The sequence below is a fragment of the Condylura cristata genome, unplaced genomic scaffold (genome assembly GCF_000260355.1).
Source record: "Condylura cristata isolate star-nosed mole 26May11 unplaced genomic scaffold, ConCri1.0 scaffold00005, whole genome shotgun sequence".
Lineage (NCBI taxonomy): Eukaryota > Metazoa > Chordata > Mammalia > Eulipotyphla > Talpidae > Condylura > Condylura cristata.
In genome coordinates this window covers 65,915,775-65,933,703 of record NW_004567106.1, presented here as the reverse complement: position 1 = coordinate 65,933,703, position 17,929 = coordinate 65,915,775, and the positions used below count along the sequence as shown (strand labels likewise).

General features: G+C 36.3%; 1 protein-coding gene across 3 annotated transcripts in view; it reads right to left on the bottom strand.

Annotated features, from left to right (window-relative positions):
* TRIM24 (tripartite motif containing 24) overlaps positions 1-17,929 on the bottom strand; it is a 52,067-nt gene that overhangs the window by 24,917 nt on the left and 9,221 nt on the right. For 2 of the 3 annotated variants that reach the window (XM_004677079.2, XM_012721065.1), the window contains exons 3-7: positions 14,629-14,761; positions 10,933-11,049; positions 8,151-8,265; positions 4,853-4,999; positions 1,031-1,148 (exon numbers count right to left, since the gene is read on the bottom strand). In XM_004677079.2, coding sequence (XP_004677136.1) covers positions 1,031-1,148; positions 4,853-4,999; positions 8,151-8,265; positions 10,933-10,982 — 430 coding nt within the window. In that variant the 5' untranslated portion in view covers positions 10,983-11,049; positions 14,629-14,761. Of the gene's footprint in view, positions 1-1,030; positions 1,149-4,852; positions 5,000-8,150; positions 8,266-10,932; positions 11,050-14,628; positions 14,762-17,929 lie in introns of those variants that run through there. The other variant, XM_012721064.1, reaches the window with a different exon arrangement.

Below are 17,929 nucleotides of genomic sequence, written 5' to 3'. Positions count from 1 at the left end.
CCTGCAATGAGTCAATTAATGTGTCTCCCTACCACCTATCTTTAAGGATTCCTTTTGTTCTTCCTTTGCATGGATGAGATTTGTTTGAGCATATTTCTTTCTTTCCTGGATTATTCCGAGCACTAGCCATTGCCATTCTTCCAGTCATTTCTTCCTTTCCTACCCAGAATCTAGCGTAGGGACTGAAAGAGCAACCACCTTTGTTGTTTCTAAAAGAGTCAATGAGACCCAAAAAGCCATCACGGGAATACTGGTGCTTGACAAAGAATACGTGAGGAATTCTTTATTTCAGTTTCTGTGTGAGTAATGCCTATGTGAGTTTCCCCAAGAAAAATTAAGAAATGAGGCAAAAAGTGAAGGTATTTCCTAGCCTCACAGAAAAATTGAGTAACTTCTCCTGTTGAACTGTCCACAAAAACATTTTAGCTTGTAATGTTATCAAACTCAGAGTTTGTGATACTCAGTGAGCGCTTACATTTAGGACCTTTGGCACTTCTCTGTATGCATGTTGTATTCCAACCAGAAATTAAAAACTACATGTAGTTACTGCTCAAAGGCAGAAGGAAAACTGAAGTCTTCCTGGTAAGATAAAGCAAATGAATCACTAGGTGTCCCATGTGAGTAAACCTAAAGTTAATATAGTACTAGAAATACTATAAAACAGAAAACATGCTAAAGGAAAAACTCCTTTATCAATAGCATTTAAAAGGCAAGGTTTTCAAACCACTAAGTTTAGACGCTACTATTCCCAGCACAGGAAGGAATCCATGGAAACAGTTCCCAAGTTCAGATATCACATGAGTCAACATAAAGGACATTTCATATCCCCCATATTTTACATGTGTTTTTATAGTCTTGGATGTGTCATATATAGAACACATTAATGAAACACCAGTGAAAACCATGTCTTTGAAATAAGATAATGAAAATACTTTGGGGTGGAAGAGAATACATTTTCAAGAACACGTCATAATCACTAAGAGTTACAGAAACAAATGGCACTTAGAGAAAATGTACACAAATAGCCTACCTAAATTAAGAATATTTTGAGCCCAGAAACTAGGATCACAGTGAAACTGGATGGTATTGTTGGTTACTGGAGAAGCATCACATCTAGCTCGAAGTAGATGCCGTAACCGGTATGTAATCTAGGAGGAGATAATAAAACAACATTATCTTCAAGCATTAAGTGTCCAATAGTCTCTGGTATTCTGGTATACCAACATAAGATAAACAATCATAAGTTATGAAAAGTGGATGTGACTATCATTTTCTACATTCTATATCTAATTCTATATGCAGAAAATACTTTCATATTTTCTAGTTGAGGTGTAATTCAGCTATGTTTGCATAGAAAACTGAAAAATAAGTCAGCTTTAAAAAAAGATTTATTTATTCTTTATGCACACAGAACTGTGGTACAAGCTAGAAGTGCGGGGGTGGTGAGAGGATTCACCAGAGACAGAGGAGAGCAGAACAGGCAGATCGGTGAAGTACACTGCTGAGGGGAGCAGCGGGAGGATCTGGAGCGGTCTGCCATGCCACATGGATTACCTCTGGGGCTGGGGATTGAACTGCACTGAAGTGGCCATGGTTAGCTTCAGTACTACCTTCTAACCCACTGCGCCACCAGGGAGGAGGGCCCAGTGAGCTTTTTTTTTAAAGAAAATTTCATAGAGGCACCAAGTAAGTGTCTTCAAATAAAACATTTTAACACATCTTGCTCCTTTACTTGTTTTACTTGGTACTTTAAAGAATGATACAAGATTTAGAGTTACTGAGTTATACAGTAAATGCAGATTAATCGCTACTCAGGAAATATAAGCACAGCCACAATCAGGCTCTCTGGTGGGGTGGGATAGGGTGGTCTCCTGGCTCTCACATCCATGCCTTCTACCATCACCATCCTTCACCCCTGCACAAAGCAATCCTCAGGAAATACCTTTGTCAATAAAGAACTGGCTCACTGTCAATCTCTCTAACATTTCTATCACAATTCTTGATACTTTTAATATCCAACCAGAAAATCCTTCTTTCCAGTGGCCAGATGCTACTTATTTTAGGTAGGCTCTCCCTCACTTTCAGACTCCACTGGCGGCTTGGTTGTTTCATTGGGTGAACAGATCAGACACCTTCCACAAACTTTTGGCAATGGTTGGTGCTCCCCTTGGTTAAGGCAAATTAAATGGCCCTGCTTCTAGCTATAGCCAATTCTTCCACTAATGCAATGGTGCCCAACCTCTTATCTACTCAAGGGCATGGCTCAGCAATTTTCATCCCTCTCCAAGTTTTCCATTTTACCGCTCAACACATAAACATACTTTAACTTTTCACAACTTGAAACAAAACACTTGGTTCCTTTTCTCCTCCCTCAATACTCTGCAAACTTTAGGTTGCAACACAAAGTGAACTTCCTACTAAAGGCCTGGCTTTCCCTTCTTCCTGCTAACACTATACCATCTCAGTCTCCATAGTCAGTTGTTCTCCTACACCACCCATGTGTCGGAATAGCCCAGGGCATCCAACTGCTCTCTCCCCTACACTAACATACTTCTAGTGATTTCCTCCAGTATTACAGTTGAATCAGTCCTTAATTTATATCACAAGCCTAGAGCGCTCTTCTGAATTTGCACTTCCAACCATTTAGTCAACATCTCCAGCAAGTTGTCTATAAGGGAATTCTTTCTCTCTTCATGTCTACTCTTTCTATAATCTAATTTCACTCAGAGGTTAGCACTATTTTTCCTACTGCTTAGTCAGCCCTTGATTCTTTTCTTTTTCTCATGTCCTATATCCTAATTTCCCTATTAAAATTACAACTACCATCCCAGCGGAGCATCCCAATGCTCCCACACTCCTCCCTTACTCTTTCTCTATAGCACTTAAGATGACAGTCTATGGTTTACTTTTGAGTACTGTCTCTCCCCAGCAAAATGCAACCCCTTAAGGGCAAAAGTTTTGTTTCCTCCTCCCTCAATACTTTGCAAACTGCCTGATATATCACAGTATTCAATAAATAACTACAGAATAAATTTGCTTCTCTACTAAACTGCATCAGCTATAATAAATTCTGAGTAAAAATACTAACTTTTATCAGAGCTGTGTGGAGTAAAACGGCACAGTGCTGAGCAACCAGCACTCAATACTGTCTTGTTCCCTTTGTCCCTTTCTTTTGCATCCTCTAATAATTTTCACTATAAAATGTGAAAAAGAATTATTTCAAGAACATTTCTCTGCAAGTATTTTTACCATTTTCGAAATTTAGTCATTATTTTGAAGTAATTTTAAAATTGAAGGAAAAAAAACCCCAAAACCCAAATACACAGACATTTCAACTATATATAGTATATATAATAACATATTACCATATTGTGCCAGCACTCACCCAGCTGCTCCTATGCACAAACATTATTGCTACCATCTTTTTCTGAGCCTTACAACAGCAACCTACTGGTAGGAAGTTCTGTCTCTGCTGCACATTCCAGGAAGAATATCCTAAAGCAAAGTTCCTCTGAAGTAACAGATTCTAAATCCAGAAAACATAATCCAAAGACCAGATTCAACTGTCAACTACCCCAACAGTGTCTCTTCCCAGGAAGGGTCAAGGAATACGGTATTTCATTACCTGTCTCTCTAGTTCCTTCACTATTCCCTGTTATTCCGTATGATGACCTTTGGCGTGGGCCTGAGCATGCCTACCCCTAGGTAGGACGTATTCTCCTCTGGGATACCACACAAGTAGTATGTGCGTTTCCCAGTGCCCTGTTACCTGAAAACACAGGATGTCAACTTGTCCAACCCTGCTGATATGAAATCTTCATCACCTGGCAAGATGCTGCCAACCTCTCACCCCTTAGTTCACCATTTTCCCCCTTTGTAATTGATGAATATTTTGCGCAGAGACACTCTAGGATTACACCAAAATACTGATCCTCTTCAAACTTCTCCCCACCACTGGTATCTACTGGTAGGTAACTCCTGAACTACCTCTACGTACTGACCAAAAATATTTTTGTTAAATGGCCACTTTCCCCCCTACATTTATTAATTTATATTCTGCTATAAACGTTCCCCTTCTTTCAATTACCATTAACTTACATATATCATTATGGATTCACGTGCTCTTTTTAAAATTCAATGCATTTTAATCCATTTTTCTATTTATTTAGTTTGTTCAGGAAATTTGATTTGCCCGGTGGGAGCCCTGTTAGGCTGGATCCTGGTTACTTTATGATATGCTTCCATCATTCTCTGATACAAGATATTCTGGGCACATCTTATACTTCCTCCCACTTTCCTTGTTATTTAAAAAAAGTTCTGGAAGGATAGAAAGCTCACTGCCATGGTGGGGATGGGGGGGACACACAGTCATACAAAGGTAACATAAACATGTACATTTGAAATGTATCTGCGTATATGCAAAGCGGTTCATATTTGTATCTCCAATTCCAATCCAAAACACTTAGGGCTCTTTCTACTTAAGTAACTTCTCTAAAAAAAAAAAAAAAAAAAAAAAAAAAAAAAAAATTACTCGTGATGTATTTACTTACTAGCTTACTATAATCAAAATCCAAAGGATACCAGCTGTCTGCTTACACCTCTGGGTTTTCCACTCACCCCATTCTGTGATGCCAACCTTGTGCATCTGTGTATCCCTCAACCCTTTTCAGTACCCTGTGACTTCAAGTCATCAGGGTCAGAAGGGAAGATGCGTGAATATTTTTATTAAAACTTTTTTTCACCTCCTCTAGGCAAACTACATTGACTTAACATTTCTCAACTTAAGAATTGCAATAACTCCATTTTTTTCTGCATTCTGATGGAATGTAAAATGCCAGTTAGTCTCTCTTACCAGTCGCTTGCTATATAGTAAAGCTGTACTACTGCCACTGGAAACTGCCCATTTAGAAAAATGCATGACATGTTCCAACTGTTTAGAAAGTCCAGCCACTTCCTGCTGTTGTTGCATAAGTTTCATGCGATGGTCCTTTGCAAGGCTCTGAATAAGAAAATAATTTCAAATTATTTCTCCATGACATGTTTTAATGACCATTTTCAAATTACCAAATTAGAAAAACTATTAACTTCTAAGTATCCAAGTGATACAAACTAAAAATATTCTTTGTTATGTTCCCCCAGTACAGAGAATTATTTCTACAGCAAAAAACAAAACCCACCCAAAATCTCTCCCCCCACAAAAGCCACTATCTTCATGATCCTGCATCTTTAGGTTCTTAAGTTTTTACGTATCTTAGATTTAAGTCTCTGTTCATGCATCTCTTAATATCTAAAATGGGGCAAAACGATGAGCCATAATAAAGTAAATGGTCTGTTAAATTCAACACTAAAATAAATGTATCACCCATCAATCTGCAATATTACTAGATCACAATTGAGTCAATCATAGGATCTCTCCTTTGGGCATTCTAGTCCAGACTACAACCTGTATGTGCCCAGTCATGCCATAAAGCAGGTAATCCTTATGCTTTGTAAGTGGTAAGAAGGGCATCACACTATTTCCTTCCATTGAGAAATACCCTGGGAACCAACTGACACACGACTAGTGCCTATGCACAACGCTACACGAGCGCAACAGCTACCTAAACAGAATAGAGAACCTCAGAGGGAAGTGCACAAGCTTGAACAGAGGCTGATCAAAAGCAGAGAGCTTGGTATATTTCAAAGGTCTCTATACAAACAGGTTGTGCCCTACTGGTAAAGGAAGGGGACCAGAACAGAATTTTGTACTGGTTCTGATAGATTAGATAAATTTGAAAATAAAATTCATACACTCCAACTAGGACGTATAGTCATAATTTTGAAAAACAAACTAGATCTCGGCCCTAAGCAGTTTTAAATTTGAGAAACACATGTACACTAAATTAAGGAAAAAATTGTACTGTCAATGATGTTGTAAGATTTAAATTCAGAAATAACTTAGTAAGCTATTTCTGATTCCTATTAAAAACTAAAGGTTTCTTTCTATTCTTTCTGGAAAGTATCCAAATTTGTTAACTTTTGGGGATGTTGCAAATTGAGAATATATAAGGTCCAGTTTTCTTGGTCTTCTGTGGCAACAAATATTTGGGGGCTAGCTTCCCTTGAGTATTAAGATAAAACTGTGTTGTGAACTAGGAGAATGAATATGAAAACTAAAGGCATTATTTAAAAGGTGCTGTAAAAATGTATTTCAATAAGGTTGATTAACAATGATTTTTTTCTTTTCAAATCTAGGTTCATTTCTAGGGATTTGAGACTCTAATCATCTTTTATTTATCAGTTTTTAAAGTACTACAGGCAATTCTGAGTTGCAGTCAAGCTTGGAAACTGCCATAGTAACATGTGCGCTCTGAGAGCAAATCTAAACCAGTTGTGATTTTAAGCAGAGCTAAAAAATTAAGTATTTTAATTAAAAAACAAAAACAAAACCTCACAGAATCTTGAAAAAATAGTTACTATAATTGTGATTAAGAATTACTCTGCCCTTCTAGAATACTTTTCACTAAGTATTTGTTTCTAAAAGAAGGTATTATTTAGAATTACTTGCTTTCTATATGATTGATGTGCCATGGAATAAGCATTCTTTCCCAGAAGTAATAGAACTTTCTGACAAGGACCTCATAATTCTGTCAACTATAAAGAGGCTTAAGTTATTTCCAGTACTTTATGCTTAGTCTTCAAACATTAGACTTCTATTTTTTCATTCTAAGTTGCACATACTATGAATTCTTTCTATACCAATATACTAAAGGAAAACCAAAATATAGTGTAATTAATAATACATTAACATACCATGTAGAATTGTAACCTCATTATTATTTTGAGTCAAGCAATGACTTTAGACATTTATCTTCACAAGTGGAAAGAAGCTGAAGAGAGTTACGGCTTTCTTACTGCAGTGAAAAACTATTGAAGTGTCTTGAGCACTTTTTCCTAAGCACTCCTTTCATGATTAAGAATATAGAAGGTTAGGGGCTAGAGGCATATTTTAAAATATAATTTCTCACAAGGAAAATGTATATCCTTGAGAATGAACTATAGTTAGCAGGATATTTTTCTAAGAATAAATTTTACTAAATTGTACTCCTTTTGATGATGCACAGTTGTCTCATCAATGATTCTTTAAAATGGTATGACTCAAAAAATCTAGCAACAACAAATGCTGGCAAGGATGGGAAAAAAAGGAACACTCCTGCACTGCTGGTGAGAATGCAATCTGGTCCAACCACTATGGAAAGCTGCATGGAGGTTCCCCAAACTACTAAAATTGGAGCTTCCATATGACTCAGCAATTCCACTCCTACATATCTACCCAAAGGACACAAAACACTAATTCAAAAGGACATCTGCACCCCTATGTTTATTGCAAGGCCATTTACAACAGTTAAGCTATGAAAGCAACCCAGATGCACAAAAATAGATGGCTGAATCAAGAAGATGGATTATTACTCAGCAGTCAAAAAAGATAAACTCATGCCATTCGCAGCAACATGGATAGAGCTGGAAGGAATTATGCCCAGAAATTGGCCAGAAAGAAAAAGAAAAATATTGGATGGTTTCACTTATAGGAGGAATGTTGAGGAACCAATAAATGATCAGGAAGAAAAAAAAATTAACTACAATAAATTAAAAGTAAAAATCAACAGGCAACTATAAATTACATTCTGCAGGGAAGGAGGAGGTTGTAGTATTAAAATAGGGGTGGGAAGAGCAAGTGAGACTATGGTGATGGTACACAGGTGAACTGGTGGTGGAATTTCACAGGGACTACACCTGAGGAGAGAAAGCGTACACTGTACAAATAAGAATAATGTAAATACAGACATATATATGTATATATATAAAATGTTTAGGGGGGGAAATAAATAAAATGGTATGATTCACCTCTTTGGCAGCAAGTTCCTTCAAGTGAAACATGCTTTGCACTATAAAGTAAACAAAAATCAAGACATTCCTGATGTACTGTTATAAAGCCTTAGATTGTGGCTACAGTGTAGACTAATCTGGCAAAGGGAAGTTCTGAGATGGCGAAGCAGTAGTATTAAATCATAAACGGAACAATATAAAAAAGGCTATGATTTCAAATGAACAAATTACATAAAACAACACTATTAATATCACAACATACTATGCAAGGAATTGTAACCTACCTCAAGTTGATGTAGTAGAGCTTTTCCTTTTTTATTTATTTCTACCATCAATGTAAATATAGCAACTTTAATATCTTGTTCCACCTGTTTTTGATTTTGATTTACTTCAATTATCCTGAAAATTAAGTAAAAAACAAATTTAAGGCAGATTTATCTTAAAATATTAAAAAAAAATTTTTTTGTGTGTCTAAGATAAAAATGATTTCACCTCTTAAAATAGCCTTGCTATATTTTTAAGGGTCCTTCAGTTTAAATTGTCTTTCTTGAAAATGAGACAGCAGAAATATAATTCTTGTGGAAGATAGTCATTAAATTCAATCTTAAAATCAAAATGTATAAAATTAGAAATTATAGGAAAACATCATTCAGAAAGATGACACCCAGGAAAGTAAAATTTTAACATATTAAGGATAGGCAAAAAAAAGTTCTAAGCAAGATTCAAGAGCACTATGACTCTGAATGAGTTCCATTTGTGTTCAATGCAATGAAAAAGTACAAAATTGAGAATGTCACAGGTATTTATCTGAATTGCTACAGTGTTCATACCCCTGAATAGGAAGCGAAAAGATAACATTAGCTACTGAGTTTAAAAACACTATTTGTCTTAAAATATGCAAATAATAACATTTCAATGACCGCATCCATCTCCTCCTTGATTAGAGAAATTACAGATCCTACTTTCATTGAGATAAGACTGATTGAAAATACATAGAACAGAAAGAATGTGGCACCTACCAATATTATGAGATAAATAAAAAGCTTCATTTCTTCTGCCTGCACTCCCCAAAATTTAAGGCCAAAGGACAGAAATTCCATTCTCTATTGGAAATTCTTCAAGAAAATTATTTGACATTAATATCAGCTAACTGATCAGGGAAAGGAGATGGGGAAGTAAACAACCTCAGAAACTACATCATAAAGCAATACTATGTTTGAACATACATAGAAATGAATTACTAGCACAGTAAATGAGTCCAGTAATCTAACCTTCCATAATTAGGTAGGCTAAAAATATGACTGTTAGTACCTGATCCAATTTTTATCATAATTCAAAGATTCCAATCATTTCCACAATAATGTATTACCTTGTTAAGAGTATACATTTTTTTTAAAGCACAGACCACTACTAGATTAAAAAAATGAGTTCTAGAAAATGCAACAAAACAATACTTCCAACAAACAGCACTGAAAAAATTGAATATTCAAATGTGAACCTCAGAAGCTACAGCTCATTATATAGTGAAAGAACTTAAAAAGTCAAAATGGTAAATTTTATCAAGGTGGAACTTCTACTTAAAATTATTTTACAACTGCCACATTTTGCCACTAGATGGTAGAAATACCCTAATAGAAAATTTGTCATTCCAAAAATATTCATTAATAATTTACAATTACACAGATAAAAAAAATCTTTATAGCCACCATTTACTCTACTTGGCAAATTATAGCATTCTGCTTAAAACATGTTAAAGGAAATCATATTTGATTAACATTAGGTGAAAGAGAAAGATAAAATGCACAGAAGAGTGAAACCGAAAGACACAATAGAACTGTCATTACCACAATGTATAATAATGAACAGGTATAGTATCTGGGTATCAAGAAAAGGTCAAACTATGTTGAAGAACCACATTCAAAGATATCAGATAGTCCAGGGAATGCCTAGGGAAAAAATGCCCAAACACCACACCCTAGCTATATTCTAAAAAGGGAATAATAATAGATCAGGAAGACTTATGAATCTCAACTTTCCTTGAGAAAGTTCAAGTCCCCTACAGACCATTTTTATTTAGACTCTCTTTTAGAAGCATTTCTTGCTCTGTTTAAGCAGTGATACACTATTTTTGTATGCAAAACAAAAGAGGGCCTGGGATTTCAGAAGTGTTAAATGTCAGTGTGTGTTCCCAAATGGGATTTAAAAGGCAGCTAACCAAAGTCACCCTTCCTCATGAAGATTAGTGGTTTGCTCCCCTAACTGCTGAGTTATGAGACATAGTCATCTTGGACAGTTGGAGTTTTCCTCTGGAGAACAAAAAGGCTAGCAGGTAATGGTCTACAAAACATTTAAGTACTGTATCTAACAAGGACTAAAATTACTGTCCTCACACCTCCATCTCATGTCAAATATGGCATCTCAAAATTTAGCAATTAGGTATATAATCTAGTGTTAGAATATAATACTAACAAAAAGGTTCATGATTGTTTTTAAATCATGGCATTTCAGGGCCCTCCCTGGTGGTGCAATGGGTTAGCACTGCAAGCTAACCACAGCCGCTTCAGAGCTAGTTCGAGTTCGATCCCCAGCCCCAGAGGTGATCCACATGGCATGGCAGACCTCTCCGGACCCACCCACTGTGTACTCCCCCCTCAGCAGTGTACTTCTTCGAGCTGCCTGTTCTGCTCCCCACCCCACTCTGTCTCTGGTGAAGGCTCTCACTGCCCCTGCACCTCTGGCTTGTACTCCAGTTCTGTATGTGTAAATAAAATCTTAAAAAAAAAAACAAAACAAAACAAAAACCTTGGCATTTCAGGAAATAATAAAGTATCAGTATCTGTCAGTTCAATGAACTGTTAGTAATCATGCCTTCTTAAAAATAATTTGAAATGTCATGCCTAAAAACAAAGTTTCAAACCCAGTTTCCAGAAACTTACAATTTCTAGAAGTCTTATCAACCAGGTGTTGTTATAGCCAAGTGATGACTTAAATCAACTTCACCCTAAGAAAAATACTTAACACATTATATGAAAATGATTGATTATAATACTATAAATGTAAATTTACCTGCTTTGGATTTGATTTCCTGTGAATTTTATGTATTTTGTTTTTTCCATCAGTTTGGTGATTAGTGTATCTATGATCACTTTCTGATTCTGAAAAGCTTCTTCTATAAATTGGTATCTAAAAACAATAAATAACCCAATTATTTCACACAAATGTATTGTCTAAAATGAGGAAGAACTGCAAAGAAATATAGAAACATTTCTAAGGTTATAAAAATATAAACATAATGATCTTTCTAGAATGGTAAATATATTCCTAGAAGGCAGATTTTTACCACCTCCCCAAATTATCCCTTAAGAAAAAATGTGTTAATAAGAATATTTTAGTACTCATGGGCATGCTTAAAATTATTTTGAAAATTTGGGAATGACTCATTTGGCAGACACCTCACAAAAAGTACTCAGATATTTAAGCTGATTTATTAGCTACTCTGCAATTTTAAATTATAGACATGTGATGGTGTAAATAAACATTGTAATGATCACTTTTAGAAAGTGAGCGGTTGTGCTGCAGAACTGTGCAGATTTGTAACACAAATCCATGCCTTTAGGAGACACGGGGCAGTGTGGTGTGAGGTGCCACAGTCCTGATGTTAGAGAGCTATGAGTCTGACAGCTTCAAGTAAACAGAATCAATAAAGTACAACATAAAGACAATGTAAGATGACTCAAGAGGAGTCTGGAGAAACAGTGAAGTAAAAGATGCATATTATTAAATGTTTTCCATAAATTATACAAAATACACTATTTCTAAAATAATGTTTTATACATGATCTTCAATGTTCAAGTATAATTAAGTCAATATAAATAAGGTCACAGGGCTAGAAAAAGATTGGGAACATGCAGTTAGTTGTATTTGGATTTACTTTGTACATACATAATTCTATCATTTGTAAACAATGACATTCAAAATCCTGGTAGCTCAAGTTTTAAATCTCGGTCGCTATCGCCTTAATACATGTTCTGGGACCCTAACTACAATGCAGTGTTAAGTGAAATCATCAAAATAATCACCTTTACCTGTGGGTCCTAAAACTCAATGTAAAAATTTACCAGTATTCCACTATGAGATTGTATTTAGTTTTGGTTTACTGTAACATTGTATAGTAACAGTATTTTTCACGTGTGGTTTTCTAGTTCTTTCACAGATAATATTTATCAGGTTTAGTAAGTTTCCTTTTATTTCTAGTTTGCTGAAATTTTCCATTATGGGTACATATTTTTAACTGAATGCTTCTCCTGCCTCTATTGAGATGGGCATATAATTTTTCCTTCATTCCTTCCTTTAACATGATGCAGTTTCATGAATGACTTTCAAAGGTTAAACAAACTCTGTATTCCCAAAATAAGGCCAATCTGGTTGTGATAATGCTGTCCAAAAATCACAATAATGCGGGATTTAGTTTCCAAATTTCTTAGAAATTTGTTTATTTCATAAATGAGATTAGCCTGCTATTTTCTATTTTTATCCCTTCTCAGTTTCTGGTGCCATGGTTGCACTGGCTTCATAAAACTATTTGGAGTATTTTTATTTTTTGCCCACCATTCACTGGATAAATTGGTAAAAAATGTTAATAGTGTTATTTTTCACCTTATCTAGTAGAATCTGCAGTGTTTGTTTTGAGGGGGTTTTCTGGGTGGGAAAGTTATAAATTATGGGTTTACATTAATTAAGAAGCTATTCTAATTTTCTAAATTACCTTTTTGTAGTTTTGTTAGATGGTATTTTAAAGAAGTATCTTGAGAAAACATGATAGTATCCCTTTACAGTCTCTGCACTGGTTATGTGGGCCTGTTCCCTCCTTACTCACTTATGAAAAGATTTACTGAATTTATTCTTCTTTTGAAAGTTCCAATTTTTGACTATTAATTTCTACATTTTTCTTTAATATGACTTTTCCTTGCTTCCTTTGGGTTTATTTTGCTGCTTTTCTTGATGAAATAAATGGCTAGCACATTCACTTGTTATCCTTATTATCTAATGATGTAAATTTCTCCTAATCATGGCTTTAGCAATATATTTTAAGGCTTGATCTATAGTATGTTCACTATTATCCAGATAAAAATAGTTTCTAAGATCTACTGGATGCTCATCTTTGTCACTTAACTTAAATTTACTCATATCTTATTTGTTATTTTGAAGTAACATCAAAATTAAATTTGCAAGAATATACAGATCTTGTATATTCTTTAATACAGCATTATCAGTTTTTCAAATACTGCCTCATCAGGAGTCCCTTAACTACTTAATAATTAGTATACATGTCATAAAACAGGAATATTTTATATATAGCTATAGTATAATGACTAAACAATAGGAAGACTGATATTGGCATAACACTTTCATCTAATTTACAGACCAAATGGTATGTTTCAGCTAACATACAGACTACATCCCTAATTGTCATTTGTCTGATTAACCCTAACTTAATTTTACCACTTACAGTCCAGGATATAATTGAAGATCTTGTATCAGTGCATTTGGTTTCACATAAATTGCATCTGTTCATTTTCAAATGTATGGATATTTTTTCATCTATTGTTGTTTTGCAGATTATTTGCATTAGGTTTACAGAAGACTTTATATGATCTCAATCCTATAACAAGTAAGACTTTGCCCTAAGAATGACAAACTTTTTTCATTCAAAGAGAATTTCTACTGTTGAAAGAAATGTATATTTGCAGCAACAATATGGTATTAATTAAATACAACTTTGTATACTGAAAAAGGTTTGAGTTAAGCTTTATTAATCCATGTAAAGACTGTTTAGTATCTAGTTCATTTTTGCTATACTAGTGGAGACTTTCAGGGTTCCAACTCAAAGCAAGAGGTCTTCAACCACTGTAACCCCTGAATTCCAATCCTTATTTTCCCAGTCTGAAAGCCTGTAAAAGGTACTCGAATCTCTAGACAGATGTGTTGGAGGAGCAGAGGAGTCCCTACCAGTCTCTGTCCCCACCCCTCCAACTAAGTCCTGATCCCACAATTCATCTAGATCCAAAATTTCGCATCAATAACTAGGTTTTCTAGTTATCCACTGGTATGCTTGGTCCAAATTACCTAGTCTGCCTTTAACGAAAGCCTATAGTACTTAAGATACTCTATTTTTACCAAGTGACCAGAACCTGACCATTTAAATCAGTCAATGCTAACTGAAAAACCTATGGAGGTGAGATTTAAAAGTAAACTGCAAGAATTATGAACTGGAAAAATGTTTCAAACACAAGCGTTATTCTAAAGACTAAGTTCTAGCCAAAAACTGAAAAGAAAGAATACAGGACCCATTTTCTATAAAAAAGCAAAAACAAACAAACAAAAAAAAAACCTTAAAGATTTAGATTTTAGTGTAAAATCTCCTCATTTTACAATACTAGCAATTCTATATATTTTAAAAGAGTGTACAGGCCAGTGATTTTCAATTCAGTGATTCTATTCCCTAGGGCATTTGGCAATGCCCATACATTTTTGGGAGACAGGCTGGAAGAATGCCAATAGAGGTGAAAATACCGCTAGATAGGATACATTACATGTACTACAAAGACTGATCTGGCACAAAATGTCAGTTGTGTGAATGTTGAAACCCTGTAATAAGCTGGCACACTGCTGTCTGAACATAACGGATTTGTAGACTACCATTTGGCTGGAGTGCCAAAAACCCTCATGCTAATTGATGTACACAAAGAAAAATGTTGGTACCTATGTTCTTTATGTTCTAATAACTGGCAGTCCCGACAAGTCAGTTTGTCACATGTTTCACAGTAAAGCTTCAGTTGCTCCTTTTTATGAAAAGGACAAAACACTGGTCGCTGACTGGTCACACCAACTGCTTCTATTAGAAACAAAAGGAGGTATAACATAAGAATATTAACAGTAAATAATTATTAGACTGTCCATATTCAAGAAACATGTTGACATAAAGAAGCAACAGTTTCACTGACACCACCGCTACCACTTGGTTTTACTAATACCAAAATACTAAATATTTTCAGCAATTCAGAAGGAAAAATAAACTTTTTGCTTTTCAAAGCAGAAATCTGAATAAGGATTGCTCTACATAGAAAAAACTTTCATGAAATCATCAATATTTACAAAAACCTTAAATGTGTGCCAGCAAAAAGGATAAATTAGTGAGGTAATGTTTTCCTGCACGATAAAAAAAATACAGCTGAAACCAAAAACGAAGACACAAAGTTTTCCTCTTTAATAAATTCTTGGGTTCACAATAATCACACAGAACTTGCTTTTGGCAAGTAATACACAGTATGGTCCTCTGTCCACATCACTATGTTTACGAAAGTAACACACACAAAAGTACAGAACTCCCTGTAGGGTAACCAAAATTTTAAAACCAGCAGAATCAAACTAACAAATGACAATTAAAGTTTTATTTTAAAGACTTAGAATTCTTCAAACACTTGTTTGAACACTTAAGAAAAATGAAGAAAAATAGCAAGTATTTATCTAAAAGCTGTCTGTAGTAGAACTTTAAAATAAAACTAAGTTGAAAGGAACTAAACTAGTATTATTGAAGATATGTAAAGTTTAATTAGATAAATACAAGAGCTATTTGAGGATAAAATCAAAAACATTAAAAAAAAAGTAGAAGTACATAAAATTTATATTGAAAGAGGCAAATAAATTAAAAAATAGCAATATAGTAAAAGATTAGGAGAAGTCTAACATACCAAGATGAAAAGGAATTAACTGTAGGAATAAAGAGATTCTTCATTATCAATGATAGTGAAGCAAGGGTGGAGAGGGCCAGAAAAGGGCAGCAGAGCAGGAGGCAGGGTGGAAGGATGGAACGGCCACCATCTGCCTGGGCTCTGAGACCAGAGAGTCACCCAAAGGCCCCAAAAAGCCAAAACCAAACCAAAGGATCGAGCCTGGTTAAGAGGCTGGTCGTGGTCAGTGGGTCCCACCACAGAACTGCAACAAGCCTCAGGCTCCGGGATCAACCGCCAGGGAGACAGAGCTCACGCAGCCACGAGTGGCACTTTCTCTCCCGGACAGCATCAGTGATGGTCGCCACCGGCATCAGGAGTGCTGGACAGCAGTGGCCAGTAGGCATGGTCACTGCTGGTCCCTCAGAGGCGGGTCAGAGACCCCCAGTGTTAACAGCTCCTTGGGACTCCAGGCCCGGGGCCCTGGGTGCCCCTTTCTGGTGGAGGAGGCCCAGGCTCCAACAGAGTCCTTCGGCTCCTCTCCCTCCTGGGCGGGCATCTGCTGGACACTTCTTTCTTCTTTCTTCTTTAGAGGCCAGGAACGAAGCTTTCGCCCCTTCTTTCTTCTCTGGAGCTGGTGTCACCTCTACTCAGGGGCCCTCTTCTCTTTTCTTGGGGGCTCTTCCTTTCTCTTTGGGGGTTCTGCCTTAGCTCCCTCCAACCCGCAAGTCTGACTGGACCATTTAGCAACAGTCAGCTCAGCTCCAAGCACACACCTAACTGGTCCATTACTGAGCGGTGGTTACTGAGCTGAGGAACAAATGCCACAACTGACCCCTGTGGAGCAGCAGTCTGAAAGAATCACTGCTCCTGTAGGCTCCTACTGCTAAGGCGGCTGGGACCTGATAACAGTGGGAATAGATTCCTAACCTCCATACCTGTCTCTGATGTTTCAGTACATGGACAGCTATGGGAGGTGGGCACCATATGCCCACTGCATGGCTTAGAACATCCTAGTCTATGCCGAGAACTCTCAGGAATACAAGTTTACATAGCCTCTTGTCGAACTTGGATAATTAAGACATGTCATTCATTTACAGATGTCCTTCAGCTAGACTAATAAAGAACAGAGAAAACACTAATAAATAAAACTAGAATGAGGAGAAACTACACAAAATACCATAGCTAGCACAGGAACACAAGGATATAAGAAATCACAATTATGAGCTCTATGCCAATAAATAAACTCAATAGCATTGGAGAAATGAACATTCTGTTATTTCTAGAATAATATAGTTTGTTAAGACTAAACCAGGAAGAAACTAAACAGGTGACTAAACCAATCATAATCATGGAACGAAAGTAATCAAATCTTTCCTCAGAACAAAAGCTTAGGTCCAGGTAACTGTACAAGAAATCTCTATTAAGCCTTTAAAAAGGAATTTATGCCTCGGCCCTTCCTGGTGGCGCAGCAGGTTAAAGCACAACACTAAAAAGCCAAAGCCACTTCCGCATGAGTTCGATTCCCGCCTGCCCCGCCACAGGGCGTGGCAGACCTCTCCTGACCCATCCGCTACTCCCCTCAGCAGTGTACTTCGTCAGTTGGCCTGTTCTGCTCCCCACTCTGTCTCTGGTGAGTCCTCTCACCGCCGGCCTGTACCCCAGTTCCGTATGTATAAATAAATCTTTAAAGAAAAAAAAAGCAGACATGAACCATCAAGATCACTTTAAATTAAAAATATTTTATAGATTAATCCCACTTGATGGAAGAAAATATTCAATTTACAACCAACAAGGTATTACTATCCAAGATATTAAAAAAAAAACCCTTATTTAATTTAATAACAACAAAAACTAATCAACCCAATTAATAAATTTTGGAGATCTGAACAGGTAGTTCACCAAAGAGGATATCCAGAAAGCCAACTGTGTCATAGTTACCATCACTTTTAATAAAGGATAAACCTTATTATCAGAGTCCTCCCTGGTGGTGCAAGGAGTGAAGTCAGCACTATGAACTTATCAGCAACTACTGCAGCGCAGGTTCCAGCCACAAGCCTGAGCTACCCACATGGTGCAGCAGACCTCTCCTGTCTCACCCGCTGCTCCCCCTCAGCAGTACATTTCAGTCAATCTGCCTGTTCTGCATCCCAGTCTCTGGTAATCCTCTCACCCTCCCCTCTGCACCTCTGGCCTATAATCCAGTTCTTATATAGGCATAAATAAAATATTTTTTTGAATGAATGAAAGAAAGAAAGAAAGAAAGAAAGAAAGAAAGAAAGAAAGAAAGAAAGAAAGAAAGAAAGAAAGAAAGAAAGAAAGAAAGAAAGAAA